General features: G+C 36.1%; 1 protein-coding gene across 1 annotated transcript in view; it reads left to right on the plus strand.

The window, feature by feature from the left end:
- The window catches only part of LOC144438934 (cytoplasmic FMR1-interacting protein 2-like), a 64,027-nt gene that overhangs the window by 37,703 nt on the left and 1,781 nt on the right, over positions 1-24,543 (plus strand). Inside the window, exons 20-26 of the mRNA XM_078128161.1 lie at positions 321-408; positions 4,366-4,509; positions 9,853-9,943; positions 10,655-10,858; positions 12,753-12,847; positions 13,465-13,703; positions 24,245-24,392. Of these exons, the coding sequence (XP_077984287.1) occupies positions 321-408; positions 4,366-4,509; positions 9,853-9,943; positions 10,655-10,858; positions 12,753-12,847; positions 13,465-13,703; positions 24,245-24,392 (1,009 nt within the window). The remainder of the gene's footprint in view (positions 1-320; positions 409-4,365; positions 4,510-9,852; positions 9,944-10,654; positions 10,859-12,752; positions 12,848-13,464; positions 13,704-24,244; positions 24,393-24,543) is intronic.

The raw sequence follows: 24,543 nt of genomic DNA on the forward strand, positions 1-24,543 counted from the left end.
AATGCCAGTGATGGTATAAATACATTGACATCAGCATCATACTGGAACGTTTCCCCTCCACTGTCTATGCTTAAATTGAGGTTATATGTGTAAGTATTTTCTCCCGAGTAAAAATTCACATAAACTCAACTTGTGCCACTTTTATTCCAGTAACAGTGTTGAGAAAAATGTAGATCTATCATAATGTTGATCCAAACACTGCAGTGTTGGTAAAACCTGGATCTATATCACAGTGTTGATTGAAAAAACACAGATGTTAACCCCCCAGATTTATCAGAAACTTCTTTTTTTTAAAGTGTTGTTTGTTTTCTATGACACAGGTTTACGCTGACCAAGTTTTCCTATGTGCAACCTCTGGGCAGAGACAGACCTCCCCACGCTGCAGCTTACTACCTCTATGGATCAAAGGTTAGTAGACACATCACCTAAATAGAGTACTACTGTAGAAACCAAGCTTTCAGCTTACTGGTTTATGCAAATTAAAATGTTGTTCAATGTGATAGATTACACATTGAAAGTAAGTAAGTGTCTTTGTTGTACAGGTGTACATGTAATCACCCTGTAATCAAGATAGTGTACACACGTGGTGTCTCAAAAGATGTACACTGTGAGATCATGGAAGTCATATAGCATTGGCACCCTACATTGAGTACAATTAAATTAACATCCATTCAGCAGCTTTTATCAATGTGTCGATGGTTTTAATTTTGTGTCTCTCTTAGCTGCAAACTTGGTTTCCACAGTCATATATTCAATACAGTGAACCCTCTATAAGTCACGGGTCATGGGGTCAGTCGGAACAACCACAACTTATCAAGGGTTGTGACTTGTGAGTCAGCAAAGCGCGTATTATATTATATAATATTATATATAACAATCAGACAATGAAAATGAAACACAACAAATCCACATCTTTGTAATAAAAGTTTGCATTGTTCTGAAAAAATAGCAGGTAAAGTATAGTTTCAAACCACCAATGGTGGTCTGAGGTTTAGTCAATTGTAGTAGCCTTGGGGCTTGATGGATTTCAAAAATGAACCATTTCAACTTTTCACCCACCCATGAACTCTCCCATTCTACAATCATACTACCCCCGGTACATTGATTTTGCTGATTTCCCAAGCTGTTCTCTCTGCCAAGCCTTATCGGTCATCTTAAATTTGATACATACTATGGAGACAATAGATAGTTAGAATTCAATTAGACATCAGAGTTGCCACTGTTATTCTTCAGCTCTGTAGCATTTTATTGAGTGTACCCATGTTAGCCGATAACACAAGAAATTATGTCATGTGAAGACATGATGGTGAATACTTTCTGTTGTGTGAAGACTCAAGTTCCTGTTTACTGCAACTTGAATCCTTCCACCTGGCTGATTAAATAATTGTTGACCTTAGTCAACCTTATGTGACCTTAGGCGACCTCGTGTGACCTTAGGCAAACTTAGTCCACCTCGTGTGAAAGTATGTGCAGCAACACCAAGCTACTAATGTCAGAGCATTACAGTGACAGTGTATTATCAATCAAAGCACCACCGCAGAGAAAACTGTTAAAATTTAAATTGGATTATCTTTGATCAAAGTCATCTGTCGAACTATAACACCCAATTCACCAACTTGAAGACTATTGACAAGTACAGATGTCCCCAGTTAGTCACACCTTTCTCACTGTCTGTGTAACATTGGTATTCTTTACTAGCTGTTATAATGCAGCAAGTGAAACAGTGGCCTAAATGAAGAGTTCATGGGTAGAGAAGAGTTTTGGGGTGATCTTATCTTATTTTTTTTGCCAACAATTAAAGAACAATAGAGAAAATTTGAGCCAAAGTGACACCTATAACTTGATGGAAATCATGAGTTAGTGAGCTGCGAGTTACCGAAGGTCCACAGTATTATAACATGCTTTGCTGCCTCGGTGATAGATGATCACAAAATGGGAAGTGTTTCAATGGAAACTTGTTGAAACATCAAGCCATCTTGATTACAAACATTACAAGCAAAGTTGAAAGACTCTTTGCAGATTTATGAAACAAAGAAACATAACCTGCCTATATTGAATAGGGTTAGTTGTAAAGAAAGGGGTGAATTGGGTCACTGGTTGAAATAGTTTAAGTTTGTCGTGATTGTAAACATTACAAGAAAAAGCTGAAAGATTGCTTTTGGATTGATCAAATGAAGACACATTGTACCAAGGTTTATGCAGTAGGAATGTTGCAAAACTCTTTGCTGCCTATGGGATACATGTAGTTGTGAAAGAAGAGGGCAATTAGAAGCATTTGGTCGCTGTTGAAAGAATTCAAGTTGTAGCAATCATATATGTCACTGGTAATTGAGTTTTGGTTGACTAAGATAGGCACTAACAAACTATAGTTGACACAATGTTGATACAACGTTGATACAACAGTGTTAAGCTATTGAATGGATGTTGGTTTAATTATAGTCTCAATAGGGCAGCTCCGTGTATTAAAACTAGTTCCATAAACTTGCAGTGCACTGTTTTGGGACTTCCAATGTTTATACAGGGTGATTGTATTTGTACAACCAACGGATGCCATCATGATACAACAGAGGAAGCCAATTGTGTAATCTACCAAGTCCAACAACAATACAAGTAGTTTTAGTTTGTGTCTATCTGAGAAACAAAGTTAAAAGACTGCTGCCTGTGAAATACATGTAGCTGTGTAGAAGAAGGAAATTAAACATTTTGGTTAAAAGCCAAGTTGAAGTATTGGGTGCAAAGTCATATAAAGATACAAGCTATTTATTTGGAACATTTACACGTTTCACTGCCTATATCATTGCAGGGCATAAAGGAACAAGTGAGCATTAGGTGACTAAGTGAAACAGTTAAGAATTTTCATGAAAATAAACAGTACAGTTACACTTGAAACACTTTGTAGATTTATAAAATAAAGACACTTATTGTACCAAGGTGTGTGCAATAGGGATGTGACCAGTACTTTCACTGTTTTATGGGATTGCAAGGCATAAAAGATCAGGTGAGTATTTGGGGTGGGTGGTTGAAACAGTTTAGGTTGCCAGGATTACAAACAGTACAGCTACACTTGATTGATTGCAGATATGAAATATAAAGACTCATAACTAACTTAAGTTTATTCAGCAGGGATTTTACTAAAAGCTTTATTGCCTAGAGAGTAACTGTAAAAGAAGAGGGCGATTAGGTTTTGGTGACTGGTTGAAATAATTTTTAAGTTGTCATTATTATAAACATTACAAGTAAAGTTGAAAGATTCTTTGCAGATGTCATAACGTAAAGACAAATAGCATACCAGGCTACTTTCAAATTGGGACGTTACAAAAACTTCTGCGGCCCAGGGAAGTGCTGGGTACAAAAGAGCCATTGAGTTTTGTGGTCAATGGCTGCAATAATTAAGTTGTCATAATCAAACATTACCACAAGTGTTGACAAGTTGTTTGTAGACACAAGTAAAATAGATAACATGTTGTTCAGTTGCTGTGCTCTGTTTAAGAAGTATTCAAAGCCCATCACTTAAAGTTTATGTGACAAAGTACGCTAACATTGTCAGGATATGGCTCATTTAGTATTAGCGGGTGCTAGGGTGACTTATTTGATATGCTGTCATGGTCTTTGTTGGCATCAGCTACTGTTAGGTTGTGTCATTTTGTAACTGTAGATCATGGTAATTGATGTGTTCAGCTATCAACAGCTCAGATTCAATTCAGTTTTTTGATTAAAGTAATTCCTAGTCTAGAGGTTATCTGTGGCTTCAAATCTCTTCTCACGTCTAGCGCAATCAGGAGCTAAGATGAAATTTCAAATATTCAACAAAGTCACCCACAGTCATTAACATCATGTCTTTAATTGTTAATAATCAATCGCAGAATTTTGCCCAAAAATAAGTTGGTGTTTATTGTGGGCAGCTTATATATAATGTCCAAATATGGTATGTAATGTCCAAATATGGTAAATTTGTCAGATCAGGATACTACTTATAGTTAATGTTTACTAACAGTTAGGTGATTTTACTCATTTTTATGACCAACTCTTTTTAGTTCATGATTTCTTATTGAGCTAGATGGGCTGAAGAGAGATCTTGAGATTTGAAGTCACAGATAGCCTATAGACTAGGTAATTCCAGGCCTGCTTGGGTTCAAAAGTAGCTGGAAATTCAAGTTTTATTTTTGAACTTAAATTACTAACGTTTGGAAAGTTTTTCACACAAATCTAAGTTTATCAATTATTGCAAAATTATAAAATAACAAGTCTTGTTTTTATGCAATTCTTAAAAATCTGATATAATCTTGATCTGTATTTGACGTATTTTGAAATATTTTAAAACCCGAATGAGCTATATTGTTTTGTTTTTCTCCATAATAATTCCAGGTACTCAACAGTGCATACGGTAACATCTTCAGCTTGTATAGCAACTTTGTAGGTGCTCCACACTTCCAAGCCATCGTCAGTCTCCTCGGTTACCAAGGTATTGCCGTGGTGATGGAGGAACTTCTGAAGATAGTGAAAAGTCTGGTGAGTTTTGTTTCCATCTCTTTTTGCAACAATGTGTCACTGCATGAAGGTGTCAATTACAGTATAAAAAGGGAGGGGGGGGGGGGGGGGGGCTATTCACCAGAAGACCATATGTAACATTATTCATTTACAATCAAAGCATGTTGTTGTTGTTGTTGTTGTTGTTGTTGTTGTTGTGCTTGATTGATAACTATTTACTGCTGAGTACAGCAGGGTTGTCATTGAGGAGAGACTTACTAGCTCAATTACTGTGTAGTAAACAAAACTCAGTGAACACTAACATGAAACGAGTAGTACTTGTTGTTCAGTCCTATCAGGCTTCTAAACCATTGACTCCAACATATCCTACAGACTAGTTACAAATACTGATCACAACCCTGCTGTACTGTTAACTAGAAAGTAAAATAACAACCTCAAATTTCTAAGTATTAAGCTTTGATCATAAAGTATATAATGTTAGTGTATACAACCATGGACAGGCAAACATTTACAAGCAAAACTCCATACGAACAGGAAAAGTAAATACATGAATTGCATTAATAACTCTTAGAACAGCATGTTGGAAAGACAGAGACTTGTGTTACATTTCCCGGTCCCATAAGAACATTTTTAAGGCCTCTTTACATATACTCACGTTCACAAACAAGTTTCAAGTTCTTCTGGAATTTCATGTACATGTAAAGAGGACATAAAACTGTTCTTATTGTTACATCAATCTATGAAATGTGGTACAAGTCTCTGCTGTTCCAACATGATTTGCCAAGTGTTATAATAAATCCAGTTCATTTATCTACTTTCTGTGTTTGTAACATGTTCTGTTTTGTAAATGCTTGCTAGTCACTAGTTGTACAGTCTTCTGGTGAAGGCTTCCTTTTTTTTTTCTTTGCACTGTAGGTGGTGTCGTGATTTATAGTAGAAATTTATGTGACAAGTGCAAGGATTAAGTTAAACCACATGCATTCATATCCCACTGTGTGTGTTTACAGCCCCCCAATCAAGTAATCCATTATCTAGAATAGAAACATACTTCATCAGTAGTTACATGAAGACATTCCATCGTGGTGTATGGTAGTTTGTGTATATATTAAGTAACATCAACACTGATTGGTGTGGATTGGTGCTGGGGTGAAGGACACCATGGGAAAGGAATAACTTGGTTTAATCTCAGAGATTTGGATAAACAACCTGTAGTCATTTAGCTCACTGAATTGTATGAACTTGGAATGAGATCAACAAGTTGGTTTTCCTTTGAGTGGTAGTCAAAGATTTTAATTGCTTTTAAAGTGACATGGCTACATCTAAAATTGATTATATTTTGAGTGGGAGTCAAAGATTTTCATTGCTTTTAAAGTGACATGGCTACATCTGAACACTTTTTCTGTGTTACATTTGTTTCACATAAAATGATAAAGACACATGTTATTATCACTGGATCTGTAGTCTTAGCAGTTAGGCAAACTTATAGTAAATGATTTGACACTAGTTTTAGTTTTTTTGGTATTACCCAAAAGCTGTTGCTGACAGTACAATCATAGATGAAATGTACATTGCATAAACCTGTCAATGATATACATGTATATGTATGATGTGTTTTACTCACTTCATCCATAGACAGTGGAGAAGCCCACTGGCTATGCTTCAAGGCATAGGTCTATATCAGTTAGTATGATACTATAATATAGATATGAGTTTTATGTAAATGTCACAGTATGTAACAGTCAGATAATAACAGTGTCTCAAGTTAAAGGCACAGTTCAGATTAGGATTAACATTTAAATGTCAAAAACAGTTGTCTGGCAGAGCTCTAAAAAAAAAATTTGATCCAGAACAAAAGAACAATCCTAATGGCTCATCTGATAAGCTAGCACTCAAATGACGACCTGGGATTGAATCCAGGCATTTAAAGGCCCAGTTTAGATTATGTTTAAACATTAGGTGTGAAAAACAGTCATAGAAAAAAAGTTGGCCCAGAACAAAAGGATGAACCTTTCTATTCTTCATGGTGCCACTGATAACACACTAATAAGTCAGAACCTGGGATTGAAACCCACGCCTTTAAAAAGGAATGTCTCTGTTGTATACCAGTAGGTAAAATCGACTGTATACAGTCCAGTGACAAATACATCTCACTTTGAGCTGTATAGATTCTGACATACACGTATAACGTTAATGGCTCCAAACATGTGTGGTGAACTTAAGTGTCGTAGGGTCAAGAATGCAAAAAGCTAAACCAATTATTGCTTATCAAATTCAAAGAGAAACTTTATATTCCATAGTGGTGTGAAAGTATGCCCTTCAGGTTTTAGAATAATGTGATCAACAAAAGTCTCTCTTTGACTTTATTTATCTTCCCAGCCCCTAAAAGTCAAGGACAATCTTGCTACATGTATCTTTAATGGAAATATATAGAAAAACATGTAATTTCTCATGGTCACCACGTTAACATGTGCTATGGTTTGTATATTTCTAAATGGTAAACAAAAGTGACCATGTACAGCCATTCTATGGGGTAAGGTTACTTTCAAACAGTGTTGTACAAACTATATAAATTACACTTATTTATTAGTGTATAAGAAAACCTATGTTTTGTCACCTCACAAGCAGATGGACATAAACGTATGTTAACAAAAACTTTTTTTTTGTAAAAAACAGAACAAAAATTGACAATAACTAACATAGAAAGATACCCCCCCCCCCCCCCCCTATTATTCTGAGACTGTCATGAAGTTATTACAATTCCAGAAAAAACAACGCATTGCATCATGGACTTTGTATTCAAAAAATCAAAATAACAAGTCTGTCCTTTCATTATTTCACATCCCATAAATTTTCCAAGATTGCCAAAAAATACCAAATTGAAACGCTATTTCATCTCTTGTTCTCATACTAGTCCAACATTACATCATGGGACTTAGCAGACATACATATGTATTAGATGCACACTGAATATTCATGACTCCTAAGTGCTCATTATCTTTCAATAAATAGTCATGAATATTCAGTGTGCATCTAATACATGTGTATGCCTGTGAAGTCCCATGAGGCAATGGGGGGGGGGGGGGGTTATTGTGAGATTTCAATTTAGACAGGTATTTCTTGGAAATTTATTTGATGTAATAAGGACTGAAGAACCAAGAGTTTATAAAAATACATCTATTTCCTGGAGTGGCATTCCACTGAGTGCGTCCTGATCAATATTATGAGAGGTAACCTTGTGTTTGTAGAGAAACGGAACACAGACTAGAAATCGCTGGTTACCATATTAAGATGTAGTGAACTTTGACCTCTCTACCTGTACACAACACATGAAGTGTGTAATTTACATTGATTCTGTAAATTGAAACATACAGGTATTCTGATAATGGCAAAATCACTAGTTTTTGGGGGTGTGTCTGAAATAATGACTTCAATGTGATTACTATAAGCTGAGAAGGTGACAGCGATCAGAGTCAGTCAGTCAGTCAGTCAGTCAGCCAGTGCTGTAAACAGGCTAACAAAATCTGAGCATCGTAGTTAAAATTGAGCCCTGGATTGTATATAATATATTAGGAGATTTAATGACCATTGTGATGTTTCGTGACTTACGGATACTACTCAAAGCCAGCAGTGAACTAAACACTTGATAAACAAACCATACTTCATGATTGCGTGCCAAAGACAAAGAGATTCTGTGTGTACTGTGTATAGTCAACTTAATCATTAAAAAGTTATAATTTGTGAGGCACACAGAGACAATGAAAAACTAATCAAAGACAAAACACACATCATCTGTTATCATTTAAGACTATTATTTTATTTATACAAAATGGTGAAAGTTTTTCCGTTGAAGGACGTCGGATGTGTAAATTATTGTCCCTAATTTCATGGGAAATGAATGCAGTCATTGAAAGGGAACAAGATGTGGTTTTGTACTACATTATAAATTAGTGGTTTACGTGTCTTCTGGGTTATCGCAATCGCATCCTTGCGGGTAACTCTGGCACACATTGACCAACAATGCTTAATAACCAGGCAATTGTTTCAACATTTCAATCTAAATACTAGCTTTGTGGTACATGGTTTTAATATTCGATTAATAATACCCAGTCACTGGTCAAATTCTCAAAAGGTCCAGGATCTATACAATGCAAAAGTGTTCCATATGTGTATTAGAAGATATGATAAATCATGTGACCCCCATCAAGAGGACACTCACCTCTGCACCAGTGACGAACCCAGCTTCAGTCTTTACCCTATAGGACATTTATATGACAAATAAAATTAGATTAAGTAAAATATGTAATATACAATGTATAAGTTCTTATACCAGAAACAGCCATTGAACTTCATTAATAGCTGACTGCAAAATACTCTAAATTTGGGCTGTATCCCTTTTCACAATTCATAACACCGTTCATACATGATTATACCATGCACAAGCCATGTTCAACAAAAAATATGGAATGTATGCTCTGATCGTTTTATGTCATGACAATGTGCGTCTCTGTGTCACGACAACATGTGTCTATGACATTGGTTCTGCTGTTTTCAAAATATGAGTCAAAGTGTTACTTTTCCCAATTTTTTTTGTATTACTGAGGATGGTGATATTCCCCATTATTTTTCTATACCATGACCTAAGGGTTGTCACTACTCATCTAGCGACTTGTAGTGACAAGGGCCCCTTAGTTCACTCATATTTTCCTCGCTGAATGAAGAAAAATATTAGGAATACCATGATCTAATCATGTACAAGCATTGTTGTCAATATACACAGTGCGTACTCTAAACTTCTGGTACAGTATGGTAATGTCATATTGATGAAAGGTTACACTAAGACAGTATACTATTTCAGTATTTGTAAGCTTAGGACATGTTTGTGGTTACTTTCTAATGTTAGGGTGGCTTTGCAATTAAGTATCAATGAGTCAATGATGGGTGGCTTGGAATCTGCAGGTTGGAGGTTCGAGCCCCATTGCTGCCATTTGTTTCTCAGTGGCTAAAGTCCCAGGGCAAAATTTGAACCACGACTGTGCCCTCAGTCCATAATTGGGGACCTGGTAGGATAGGGGTTACAATGTGAATAATCCTGTGAGCTTATAAAGGCTGGATTGTATGCTCCCCTGGGAGTTGAGGGAGTATGAAGGGCCGTTATAGATCCAAGCCAGGGGTAATAATTGTAAAGTGCTTTGAGCACAGAGTGGGAATGCACTAAATAAAAACTAACATTATTATTATTATTATTATTATTGTCAAAATTTACATTTAGCGATAGTCAGTGTTCACCTAGGCTATTTGATTTAATCTTTTTCGAACTAGATACATAATACAGCATACTAAATTGTTATTCTTTGTGATTTGTAGTTGCAAGGAACAATTCTGCAGTATGTCAAGACATTGATGGAAGTCATGCCTAAAGTCTGTAAGCTACCAAAGTATGAATATGGATCTCCAGGTAGGTGTCATCAATGTTGTATGTTAACCGTAGAGTACAGCATAACAGGTGTAAGTCTTGTTATTTGATATAATTGGTACACAGTAGCTGAAGTCCTACATATGATAATGGCAGATCAACTATCAGCATTGAAGCAAATACAGACACAAACTGACAACTATTATAGAAACATGTTGATATAAGCTAATGATATTGGACATTTGTGTAATCATCCCCTCCACTGGCTATGGTGTAATTATTACATTCGTGTTAGGGCAGCATCTCCCAATAGTGAGTTTTTTCAAGTGATGGCAAATTCAACCTCATTCTGCTTTTTACACAACTTGAAAATTAACCTCATATGTGACGCCATCTCACTGTCTTATGCATTTTACAACCTGAAAATCGACTTTTATACAAAAACATATGATGACATGTCTGAAACAAGGAAAATAATGCCAGTAATTTTCAAACATTACAAAAATGAAGTGCTTCTGGAAACTACAGACAGTTCCAATTTGTGACAAATGAAAGAAGGGACAGTCAGGTCATAGTTCAGACAGGTCCAAGGTCACCATACAGGAAGCCATTTGTGCTGAGATAGTGGTACTTTTCATGTACAAATGACTGATTTCTTTCTAGGACAGATTACACACGAAAGGTCAAGGGTCAATTCAACAGGAAGCCATTGTCAGAGGGGTTTACATTCTTGTACATTCTTCTCCTTTGCAGGTGTTCTAGGCTATTACCATGCCCATCTGGAATCTATTATCCAGTATGCCGAACTGAAGACTGATGTATTTCAGAGCTTTAGGGAAGTGGGCAATGCAGTCCTGTTTTGCCTGCTAATAGAGCAGGCCCTGGCACAAGAAGAAGTCTGTGATCTCTTACATGCTGCTCCCTTTCAAAACATCATCCCAAGGCCTTTTGTCAAAGGTATGATGAAATCAAATAAACATCTTTTGCAAGACAGATGTGTTATCTAATATTGAATAGCCTGGATAAATAGAAGTAGTCGTATTTTAGCCATAATGCACCTTGGGGAGATATTAATATCAACTAAAATGTACAAAATGTGCTATATGATAGTATCAAATCTTTGCCATATGAGTTTGTTTGTCTTTTCAGAATTACAAATAGTCTCATCACTTCCCATGTTGACAATGACGTGTTCTAGCTATGTTGAATAATTATACATGGGTTACATGTATGTAAGATGACATCATTACACAAGGAGTCCAGGCTTAGCTAGTAATGGTTATGTGCAAACAAAAAATGAAAATGCAAACAAACAAACAAACAAAAAGCAACAAACAACAAATATGAACAGTGACAAACATGACAAACATGCACATTTGTAATTATGAAAATTACAATACATCACCGTGCGTAATCACTCTAAGTGGTATAGAGGGACTGTAATGAAAAGATTATCATTAGGATGACCCACAAAGGGTGAGTCTAGGTCCCTAACAAATGTATACTAAATTGGAACTGTGGTGTTTTTCAAACTGCTAAAAACATGCACATTGATTACTGACCCGTAACAATCTAGGACAAACATCCTCAGAACTCATATACTGATATCACAATCACTAGGAAGGCTTCATTCAGACAATTTCTAAAGTCGCATTTTGTGGCCTTAAAAAATCACATCAGGTTGAGAAAAAAAACACTTGACTACCTTGATGCCCCCCAAAAATGTATTTTTGTCACAACATGCTCAACAACCTGTACCCACATTTTGCAAGTGATCAAGTGATTCACCCACAAGATAAGAATTCTTATATGTTCATTCAAAAGTGTGTTGAACAAAATCTAGCAAATTCACAAGTTCTAATTTCGAGGTTCATTCCACATTGGAAGAGGTGAGTCAAGTACTGTAAAAGAAACACTCCTTTGAACTCAAATTCTGCGCAGTTCATGTGTACGGGTCAACAATTTCTGGGAAATTAATATCCGGACTTATTATATCATTAATTATATAGCTGATGTTATCTATACCACAAACCAGACATTGGAATTTAGTCAATAGCACTAAATATGTCCAGACATGTAAAGTAGGTCAGAGCTATCACAGTTCATTCACTAAAAGTTTTTTTTGCCATGGTCCCCCATGAAAAAAAAAAAGGTTGAATGTAATGAAAGTATACAATTTCCCCTTTGGAGTGGTTTCATTAAGGTTTGGTTACCATGGTAACATAGGAAGGAAATCTAGTAAAACTTATAATAGGCCCATTTCGTGTGCATGTATTATTATAGACTTATTGCCTAGCTGTAAGGGCACGAGTACACGTCTATTACCTCAAGGTTTGTTCATGTGTTATGCAGCAACTATTTCCCCAAGTCTGAAAGCCTGTTCCCTTAGGAATTCCAATAGATGTGACCTACTTTAATACTGCCCTTGATGGGGAACAACACTGTTGGAAATAAAGATATTTTCATAAACTGTGGGTTCTGGAGAGTCATTTCATGATTTTATATCGCATACATTACGCATGATTGCTGAGAAATACTGGGTTCAAACTTGTTCCTCGTTCATTGTTCAGTGAAGGGTCTGTGCCATGGACATCATGCATTTTCTCATTGGAGTCAGCAGACATGCATATGCATGAGCAGAATTTAAGTGATGTAAAATCATAAAATTGACTCCAGAACCCATAGTTTATGAAAATGCCTTTTTAAAGTTTATATCATGCGATGGTATTCCATTCTTGCCAAAACACTGCCCTTCCTGTTTCATAGCATCTCTGTTTCGTAGTCTAAAAGTTTAGCAGAAATACTGCTATAGATGATGACTTGTTGATTTGTTTTACGTTTGAATTGATAGATGGAGAGAAGTTAGAGGGTAAGATGAAGAAACTTGAAGCCAAGTATGCGCCATTACAAGTGGTGCCTATTATAGAGAAACTGGGTGTTACAGAGGTGAGTATTAGAACAACGTTGGCTATACATCACTTGACTAGTAATGTGATGTAATAACCAAGAAGACAGGTGTGCAGATAAAGGAGAGATGTATGGTTAGATAGTGTCCATTCCAAAATAGAAACTCATAGCAACCATGACTATGCCCATAACAACTGCTAAATCATGATAGTTTGGGGCATGCCCACTTACAAAACAACTGCATTGCGGTTGGGGGTTATAGATATAAAGGAACATGACTGCTACATACATGACGTGTGTGTTTGTGGGGGGGGGGGGGGGGGGGGTATCAAGAGTTGTTGTTCAAAAGCATAATACAAAGGTCATGGCAACCTTGTCTTGTAACATAGCAACTGAATTACATTGGCCAAAGCCACTGCACCATCCCAAAACAGAAACTCAAATTTCTAGCAGCCATGACGAAAACTTAAATTCATAGCAACCATGACTGTGTCCATAGCAACTGAATAACATTGGAGGAAGCCACTACGTACTTAGTTACTAATTGTCTCTGTTATGTTAACAACATGATTCAATTTTAATACTATACTCAGTGCTTTGATACATTGTGTTATTTTCTCAAATGTGAACTACAAGGTCGTCTTTTCCTCTTTTAGCAAGCACAGATAAGCAGAGAAGGAGATCTGTTGACCAAAGAGAGACTGTGTTGTGGTCTGACAATGTTTGAGATTGTACTAACAAGGATTAAAAGTTTCCTTGATGATATGGTGTGGCATGGCGCTCCACCAGCCAATGGTGTGATGAATGTGGATGAATGTACAGAATTTCACCGATTATGGAGTGCTATACAGTTTGTTATCTGTCTTCCTCTTAAGGCGAACGAATTCACAGTGGAGTAAGTACAACCCACAACACCAAAGTAAAGCGTTTTCTGTTATGTACCACAATCGTTTATAGCATCCACATCAAGTATACTGTTTCATTTGCTAATTGACCACATTAGAGAGGCCTGTAAACAAACCAATTGAAACAGTATATTTATATTCTTGATATGAATGCTATAAACAAGTGTAGCACACATACAGAAAGTGTTTTACTTCAGTGTTACCCGTTGTAGTATGCTTTCAACTTGTATGTAGTGAGTTAGATAGTGCAGAGGTGTTTAATGCTTGTATGCATTTCTTAGAAATGTTGACGCAATGACAAACAAGAGGTGAAACCAATATTTTTGCCCAAGGGAACACTGTTGACAACAGGGAGGAATCAGGTAGAATTAGTTTCTATACCTGGTATCACAATTATGGTAGGGAAGCTTGGTAAAATGCTTTGCGAATTTTACCTATTTACTGCCCTTGAAGGGGCACAGGCAGAGGTTATAAATTTTGGGGTGTAAATTTTACTGTGTGTTTAAACAGTACTCTCAGTATTCAACATTCTGAAGCATACTTAACTATTACTTGCAATTGACTGAAATCAAACATGCTATGAAGATATAGTAAATGGGTCATTCTCTGATGACATTCTCATGTGTATTATACAAAAATGTCAAGGAAACTTATTGAGCAATCAACTTTTCTAACAACGCCAGAAGACAGTTGTTATGTCATAGAAGGCAAGCATCAACATATCACATTATACTAAGAATAGTTCAGTATTCACTAGTGATTTTATACGAGTATTTCTCTCATTGACAAGTAAAACATTTATGAACTCAGCCTGCACCACTTTCATGACAACACTGTAAATATGTGACAGGCACCAGATATAAGGAAAATTGGTCTTTCTTCAATTATTCACATTCCATATGCTGTCAAAAAAATGGATTTTCTATTCACAAAGTGCTCAAGTGGAGGAGGGGGGGGGGGAGTGATTACATGACATTTTTATTCATGTCTGGTATCGAGGGATTATAGTAAGGCATTTGAAAATCAGCAATTACTACATGGTGTCTTTGATATCAGATATACATTTACAGAAAGCTGAAATGATATATCTGTATTATCGCTGTTGGGCTAACTTAATATCTCTAGCCAGACAACATGAATAACAGCTGATGAAATGACATACAGTGCAAGGATACCTAGAAATAAGGGGAATGTAGACAGGAATGACAGCTGAGAAAATGACACACACACAGTGAAGGAGATGTAGAATCATTGACCTGAAGGGATTGTACTGTAGACATGGCGTAACAGCTAATTAATTACACACAGTGCAAGGAGATATAGAATTATAGGTGAAGGCTGTGTAGACATGAATGACAGGTGATAAAATGACACACACACACACACACACACACACACACACACACACACACACACACACACACACACACACACAGTGAAGGAAACCTAGAATCATTGACATGAAGGGATTGTACTGTAGACATGGCGTAACAGCTAATTAATTACACACAGTGCAAGGAGATGTAGAATTATAGGTGAAGGCTGTGTAGACATGAATGACAGGTGATAAAATGACACACACACACACACACACACACACACACACACACACACACACACACAGTGAAGGAAACCTAGAATCATTGACATGAAGGGATTGTACTGTAGACATGGCGTAACAGCTAATTAATAACACACAGTGCAAGGAGATATAGAATTATAGGTGAAGGCTGTGTAGACATGAATGACAGGTGATAAAATGAGACATGGTGCAAAGAAACAAAGAAATATTGACATGGTGGGACTCATTTTTTAGCATTTACAAACACAGATTTGGTCTTTGTTATTTTACATTGAATTTCATTTTTCAAGTAGGACGACATGATGAAATTGTTTAATGACAAATTACAAATCCAAAGTACCGTAGATACCCAATCCTCATCCATATGACCACTTTAAACTTCTTAAGTTCTTGTCTGTGTTATTTATCTGTATTTGACATAAACCACAAGGCCATGTCCTTTCTATTGAAAATGTCAAGTCACTTTTAAACTTTTAACATTATAACACAATAGATGGTGATATGTTTGCCAACAACGTGCACCATAGCCAGTAGTTTAGAGTAAGAAACCCAAGAAAGTAAAAGATAGCACAGAGCCAAAAATAGTGAAATATTGCATATCTGCCCACACAAATGACCTCAAAGTGACTTTTTGTATATCATATCACATCACACTCTTTTAAAGTTCTAAGCAGTTTGACTCTGTATCAGAAGGGGCTAGACTCAAATCTGTCGGGGTTTTTTTCAGTGATTTGTCATAATGAAATCCTGAATGAAGCCAGGATGACTTTGTTTTTTTGAGTGCTTGGATGAAATCCAATTTTTCGAGGTATCAGTTTCATTTTGACATATTGGACATCAACACATTTGAGTTCTAATTAACCTTTCAGCAAAAGGGAAAGAGTATTGCAAACATGACCCACAGGTTAAGTTCACATCGTTGCAAATACAGCAGCTCAGTTGGACCACAGTATGATTGGCGCAACACATCTCCAGCTAAGTACAGTATTTCCTAGTGGAGGGGAATGTAGGATTATTAAAATATGTTTGAGAATGTTCTAACAAGTGGTACATCACATTGGGTGTTCACTTCTCCCAACCTTTACCCTCAGCATGCATCCATCAAACAATGCACATGTTTTCAATACTCTGAAATATACCTTGCCCTTTCTCAAAAACTGAACACATGATACTCCACAAATAAATGAATAACATCACAAATGTGGATATGAGATAAGCAAAATTCTTGTTGTTCCACAGAGCCATTATGTACAGACACTGTTCAGTGTTTTCTGTTGAATAAGGTATAAGACCATGTACAAATTGGGGAAAAAATGCTATTTTTCAAATTGTTCAATTCTTTCGAACAGTAACTGATCATGGTCTGGTGAAACTGTTATGGAAACATAATGTAATCAGTGTGATACAGAACAACCTGTGTTATGCCCTGTTATCAGAGTTTGGTGGGGCTAATTAATGGACCACTAGGGAACAAACCCCTGTTATGCCCTGTTATCTGCATTTGGTGGGGCTAGTTAATGGACCATTAGGGAACAACCCCAGTTATGCCCTATTATCAGGGTTTGGTGGGGCTAATTAATGGACCACTAGGGAGCAAACCCCTGTTATGCCCTGTTATCTGCGTTTGGTGGGGCTAGTTAATGGACCACTAGGGAACAACCCCAGTTATGCCCTATTATCAGGGTTTGGTGGAGCTAATTAATGGACCACAAATGTTGCCAATGTACACTATGTAATCACAGCTTATAGATTATTGTGTTGACATATAGTTTTAAACATCCTCAATCAACTCCTGGCTCTAACCACAGGGTAAAGGACAAATGATCAATTTTGTACTCGCGATTTTCCGGATTTCTAATATTATTTTCTGTATATTTCAAATAAAGTTTTAAATACTGTTTCCTCTCACTGTTTTTTTTCTATTTCCTACCTGATATCAATGTCTTATCTGAGTTTATCAGCTTTGCATTAATTAGTAGCTTGCTAGAACAAACTCACTATTTGCCCAAAGTAACGCATTATACCGTGAGTGTAAACATCTACTGATGCGACTAATGGTAATACACGAAAAGGGGGGAAACTCCAAAGGGGGACATGTCCAGAGGACATCCGTAAATCACCCTGCCACTTAATTTATTCATGAATTCACAAAACAACAGGAAATAAATGGTAAAATCATGCATATGTTATTATCATTCATAGTTATTTTATTCTCAAATTAAAAAGCCGACGTATTTGAAGAAATGCTTCCAAAGACAGTTTTGACACAATTGAAAACCAAAAAACGACTGTCGCGTGAACAAAACAATGTGTCGTTCAGTAGGATCGATCATGGATGTAGGATTGGCATATTAAACCGCTGACGTTGTCCAAGAAATGCTTGCACGATAGATATTCACGATTGAAAACCAAAAATGTCTATCGTGAAAAATGTAGCATGGATGATATATTTAAAAGCCGACGTATTCGAAGAAATGTCCCCAAAATGTAACCCGTGCAGCATGATCAACATTTTCGAAAATAGAATGTCGCGTCGTTTGGTACACGGTAGACACTTTTGGTTTTTATTAAATAGTGCAAAAACGTCACAAAAATGAGAAAAATGTAGGACGAAACTCAAAAATGAAACAGTATTGACTTCTGTGCAGTATTTCAAGAGTGTATTTTGCCCTTTTCTCCTTCCTTATGTCCCAACATTTGCTACGAAGCGAAGATAGCGATTGACAGAATGCGAGTTTATTCCCAGAGAATCCTGGGTAATTTGTTTACAAGTTAGGCAAATGTCACCAGTAATAAACAACTCAGGGGTCAAAGGTTTCAACTTCCGACTTCCTGCTTTACGGATATCATCGGTACATTGTCAGTGTGTTGGCCTGGTTTCGTGTTAGGGCACTTACAGACAAGCTTCAATACTGTAACTTCATCAATGTTCCCTTCATTTGTACTTTAGGATTTCTGGTTGTGGAATTACCATTGTACCGTTTGAAAGTTGGTTTCTTTGCAAATTTCTGGACACGTCCCTTTGGAGTTTCACCCCTTTCCGTGTATTATCATTAGTCGTATCAGTTGATGTTTACACTCACGGTATAATGCGTTCATTTGGGCAAATAGTGAGTTTGTTCTAGCAAGCTACTAATTAATGCAAAGCTGATAAACTCAGATAAGACATTGATATCAGGTAGGAAATAGAAAAAAACAGTGAGAGGAAACAGTATTTAAAACTTTATTTGAAATATACAGAAAATGATATTAGAAATCCGGAAAATCGTGAGTACAAAATTGATCATTTGTCCTTTACCCTGTGCTCTAACTTCATTTTGAGCACCGTTGACATAAGAAGAGATTTGTTTTGGCCATAAATGGGGAAATGACTGATATGCATGTTATCATGAGGTTGTTAAATTGCCTGAGTATATACGAGTTGGTTAAATTCTAAGATAAGACAGGTAGGGTTTGAATACCATTTTTTAGTGGAATGGTTTTTTAAAGATTTCCATGACTTGTATAAGGTTTAATGCATTATTGAAACAGGTTAGTGTGACCCCGTAAATTCCAAGCTGGATAACTTCCAAGTTTCTGTTATCGCCACCAGAACACTGAAATTTGACACTATAATAACAGTTATGCTCACAGAGGCACATATTGAGAATGATGTATTCCATTCATAGGAGACCAGCTTGTATTCCTTGATTAGCTTGTATATACTAACGAGTGCAAAAGTAACAAGTAAAACAGTCCTGATGTACCTGCAAAACGTTTTGAATGAATATTCTTTTACAAAATATAAGGCAAGATATGTGTAGGTGGAAAACCTGACAAACGTACATGTATGTGTACTGAAATAGAACGATACACCGCAAGTTCAGATAAACGGTAAAGTATGTATAGAAAGACCTAAGAATCAGATGATACAAAAAGAACCAAAAAACATGCCCTGAAAGATAGAATACACAGAGTTAGATAGTAGGGAAGGACATAAATAATTTATTCACTCCATTCACTGTATACATAGTGTTGTAATCATAGTTAGAATATTTCTGATCTCAGACACAAAATTTCACAAATATGAAATCCCAGTTTTTCATAGATTGAAAAATAAGTCGTGTTGTTCAGCCCTATCAGGCTTCTAAATTATGACTGTACTAAACTGCCCAATATCCTGCACAGTGCAACCAGATTTGGTTGGAGCCAATCAAATATAGTTCTGCTGTACAGAGCATCAAAATGACCATGCATGATGTCAGCCTTTCAAAGTCGACTTTGAGAACAGCCATCTAATAGTAAACACAAGTTTCTGCTATAGTCTGTGTGTTATATCAAGTACAGACAATTGACAAGTATCATCATGACAACAATTGCTCTTGTCATCAAAAGCAAAAACTTCTTTGTTCCATAGTTTGGGAACAACATCATGTAAGAATGAACAAATGAAACTATTTATTCATAGTTGCAAGCAGTTGAGGTCTTCATTCAAACGCAAGACATAGTAAAATGTAGGGCAGTGCTACCTTTTTATGTGGATAGTTTTTGTTGTAAATACTTGCATATAATACAAGTAACTATAGAACTGCAAAGTAATTTGATCAAGTTGGTGGTATAAATAAATAGTGATGCATGCTGTTGGCCTACATACCGAACGCCCACCACGTATATGTAGTCTCGTACTGTATGGGAACAGTTTCCCACTGATAAAGACAACCAGAGGTCTCACTTTCTCAGCAGCTTGTCTGTCAGCCAGTCTCAGCAGATCAGAAAAGCTGCAATAGTATAGTCAATTTGTGTGTAAATTAATCCATTTATTTTCATGTGGTGGCACTTCCATTCTCCTTGTAAACCTTTTTCTTATCAGGATTGACTTACATCTTTTCAAAATAAAAGTGTCAAATTAACTGTTATGGGAAATTCCATTTGACAGGTAATTATTTGACATTCAGGTTTTCACATTTCTGGGTTATGAAAAGGTTGTGTTAGATTATGTTTGAAATTTGGTTGAAATAGTTGTCTGGCAGAGCTGAAGAAAAAGTTTGTCTGACTCTGTCCGTTTGTCTAGTTCCTGACAACCATGTTCTGATTTTACACTACGTTATCTTCACTTATTATGTCTAGTCAATGACATTACTCTCGCACAGAATTCTGTGCTCCCCCTACAGTGTTCATATAAACTTGATGACATTGTCGTGTCCCCATGTGATTTTAGTTTCAGCAGACTGGAGGTGGAGTTCGGTTTTTATGTTTTTACGGTTCACAGCTGTACCAAATGAATATTAATGAGCGACAGCCTATCAATTTGTGATGGATTACTACCGACATGTGCCATTTGCGCTTTGCCCAGCATGGGGTTGAACCACATTTAATGCCTCGAGTAACAACATTGACTTGACATAATGTGTGAAGATAAAGCAGCGTAAAATCAGAACATGGTCGTCAGGAACTCAACTATCTGTCAGTTCATCCATCCATCCGTCTGTCCATCCATCTGACTATCTGTCAGTGTGTTTGTGTGAGTCTGTCTGTCTTATCAGTCTCTGTCTGTCTGTCTGTCTGTCTGTGCATAGATGTGCATGCATGTGTAGGTATGTGTCTGTGCCTGTATATATTCATAATTGCTGTATGTATATAGAAATATGCCATTTTTCAAACTCTGTCTCACAGCAAGTACTCAATGGTTTGTTCACTACATTCAATTGTTTGCTGTTGTTATTTAATACTTAACTTGCCACTCATGTGAATATTATATTTAGTAGTCCAGAGACATGGTCATATTGTTATTGCAGTTCCTGACAATCTTAATTAGAAAGAACATGGCCCTGGAGCAAGTAGACTATCAAAAATGTCAGTAATTTTTGTAACAAGTGGAGTACTTATTATTAGTCATCGGGTTTTATAACAAAGGTAGTGTAAAGAATGCCAAAGTATCAGTACATGTATGCCGTCACATATATTATTGTCTGTGTCTGTCTGCATACACACACACACACAAACACACACACACACACACACACACACACACACACAGACAGACATACAAGTGCATTTATGTGTAAATTACCATATATATATATGTGTGTATGCATGAAAATGTGTGTGTATGCGATGTGTGGGTGTGTACATGTGTATGTTTATGTGTATGCATGCATGCATGTATGTATGTATGTATGTATGTATGTGTGTATATGTGTGTGTGTACATGTGTGCGTATATGCAAGCTTATGTGTATATGCAGATATGTGAGTGGTTTGTACGTGTGTCTAATAGATACACATGTGTGTATGTTCCACCTATAAGAGAAATGGCAGTACAGTTAAAAAAGAATAATTTTCATCATGTACATGTTTGCATATAGTGTCACATTGAATATATCATAGCAGTCATCACAACTTATAGAATAGTAGAAAACAAAAAATAATAATAATTGATCGGGACTGTTTTACTCGTTACTTAAATATGCACTTCTTTCTAGAAAACACTGGTAGGTTTAACCTCATACAATCCAATGAAGTCCATCTATAATGGTCTTTATAATGACTGTACATCAAACAACTATCAGTCTCACTTTATTATCCATTATATACAGTATACATGGGAAGGAAATGATGTGTGTTCAAGGACTTTGACCTTAGCTTCCTGTGTCATCCATATCTGTGTGACCCATTCACTGTTCATAAACTCTCAGCTTCCTGCACACATTTGTAGAGTTTAACATTTCTTCTTCCCAATAATAGTTCCCTTTATCACAACTCAATTCTAGATATAAAAAAATAACGTTTATGCTGGTCCAGTTCTGGATTACATGTAAAGTAGATTATTCTGTGTCAACTGTTTTTAGTCACAGATTTTAATGGTAATAGTTTCAAAGGACAACTGCTGACATCAGAGCACGGAGGAATGGAACCTGTTACAAACTTCAAAAGTAAACAACTGAATTCGATTAATAACAGTTGGCACGGCATGTTGGAAGTACAGAGACTTGTATTGCCTTCAATAATTTGATAAGAACAGTTTTATGGCCACTTTACATAATAGTTCATGTTCGCAAACACATTTACTGTTCCCCTGTCATTTCATGTACACATAAAGAGGCCATAAAACTGTTCTTATTTAACCATGGTGTGTAACACAAGTCTCTACCATTCCAACATGCTGAGCCAAGTGTTATTAACCCAGTTCTTTTGTTTACTTTCCCTGTTTGTAACAGGTTCTGTTCATCCACAATCTGATGTCAGCAGTTGTAGTACCATGTCTCCATTGTAGAGTAGTAATTCAAGATCACATATCTTAGTATAACATTGGTGACTGTGTTCATGTACAAATGTTTTCTTGAAATTATACCAAACATAATAATTTATTTATTATTATTATTATTATTATTATTATTATGATTATTATTATTATTATTTAATTTCTTAAAAACACATTACACTACGTCTCAGTGCTCTGTACACAACAAAAAGGATAAAATACGAAAAGTATCAAACTATGAAATACTAAAAAGTGTCTTACAACAATAAAAAATGGAAATACTAAAAAGCCCTACAAAGCAGAAAGACAGAAAAAAAATTGGAAAGTTACATTCCGTTATGAACTCTAAAAAGATAGGTTTTCAGGTTGCATGTAAAAGATTCAATAGAACAATAAGGAGTGATGTTAAAAATGTAGTTCATTTCATAGGATCGGTGCTACGATGGAAAAGGCACGGAAACCATAGTTTTGGGTTGTTGTGTTGGTGTCATGTCTTGATAAAAGTGATCTATCCGATGAATGAACAATAATAATTAATTATAATAATTATTATTATTATTATTTATCATTCCCCAATATTTTTCATCTTTCAGCAGAGCAAAGTACAAAAATGACAAAGAAGAGATCTTTACAGTCCAATGACAAATAGTGACAAATACATCATGTCACAAGTATTCATACTTGCAAAAACTTAATTTGAGAAGGGGGGGGGGGGGGGGGGGTTATGACAATTTTGTTGTTTTGACCCATATTTTGAACACCACAGAACAATGATGTAGACATGTTGTCATGACTACTAGAATGTCCTGGTGATACATCCTATATTTTTGTTGGAATATGTTCAACTTGGCTTGTGTACGATATAAATGATTGTCAATTTAAGCCTTGCTTTGCCAAAGAATGTCTAAACATTACAAGTTGAAAGCAGCTGGAATATTAGTTTACAAGGAACAGTAATTCACTGTGATTATGTTGAGCTTACATTCATGACCTTGTGAAGATACTAAAGGTCAGTTTGGGTCAACAATCACAAGACAGACTTTTGACCTATCAAGAATCTAGTACTTTGGAATTTTATTATTATTGTAATTATAAAATATCTTTATTCAGGATAAAACTCAATAAGTGTTACAAACAACACAAAGCATTGAAGGGTTGGCTTCTTTCCATTGAGGCCTTCATACATCAAACTGAGAATCACACAAAAATCCACTTACAAATTCTAAAATACATTAGAACATGAAAATACACACATTGTGATATTATACCTCCAGATATACCAAGTGAAAGTTAGATAAAAAAATTGTCTCTGTAATTGTCTTTGAAGTGTTTAAAAGTTTTACCCTGCTTTATATGTTCAGGTAAACGAATTCCAGTGAATTGATAGAAGATATCAGAATTTGATGAAAGCTATTGCATGAAATCAAAACTGTAACCCTGTCGGATTTCAAGACCAAAAAATTTGCAATTGATGTACAGTTTGTCAGTGTATATGTATGCAAAACAATCAATATTTGGTAATGAAAATTTCTACTCACAGAATCAAAAAATTTCTTCGAAGCAAATCACAAATTTTTGCTGACGTCTGATTGGCATCGTTTATATTTGATTATTATTAGTGTAAGGTAATCTCTGTACCAGCAATTTATAGTATGTTTTAAAAGGTATGTAAAATTTTAAGTAGATTTTCTGTTGTTTATCTGTTCACAGAGAGTGTTTTGGTGAAGGCTTAGACTGGGCTGGATGTGTGTTAATTGTTCTACTCTCACAGCAAAGACAATTTGAAGCACTGGACTTCAGTTACCACATCCTGCGAGTACAGAGGGTGGACATGAAAGAGGACACGGTCAAGGGCATTGTGAGTACTCATTCAAGTTTTTTATGTCGCCGTTGAAAAACAACATCTGTAGGCATGATTCTATTTCTGGTTTACAACCCTGCAGGATAGAAGTCAAAACTGTATACGTATATAAAAGCCAAGGTTATGGTGTATGGTTATGTTTGAATCA

The sequence above is a fragment of the Glandiceps talaboti genome, chromosome 8 (genome assembly GCF_964340395.1).
Source record: "Glandiceps talaboti chromosome 8, keGlaTala1.1, whole genome shotgun sequence".
Classification (NCBI taxonomy): domain Eukaryota; kingdom Metazoa; phylum Hemichordata; class Enteropneusta; family Spengelidae; genus Glandiceps; species Glandiceps talaboti.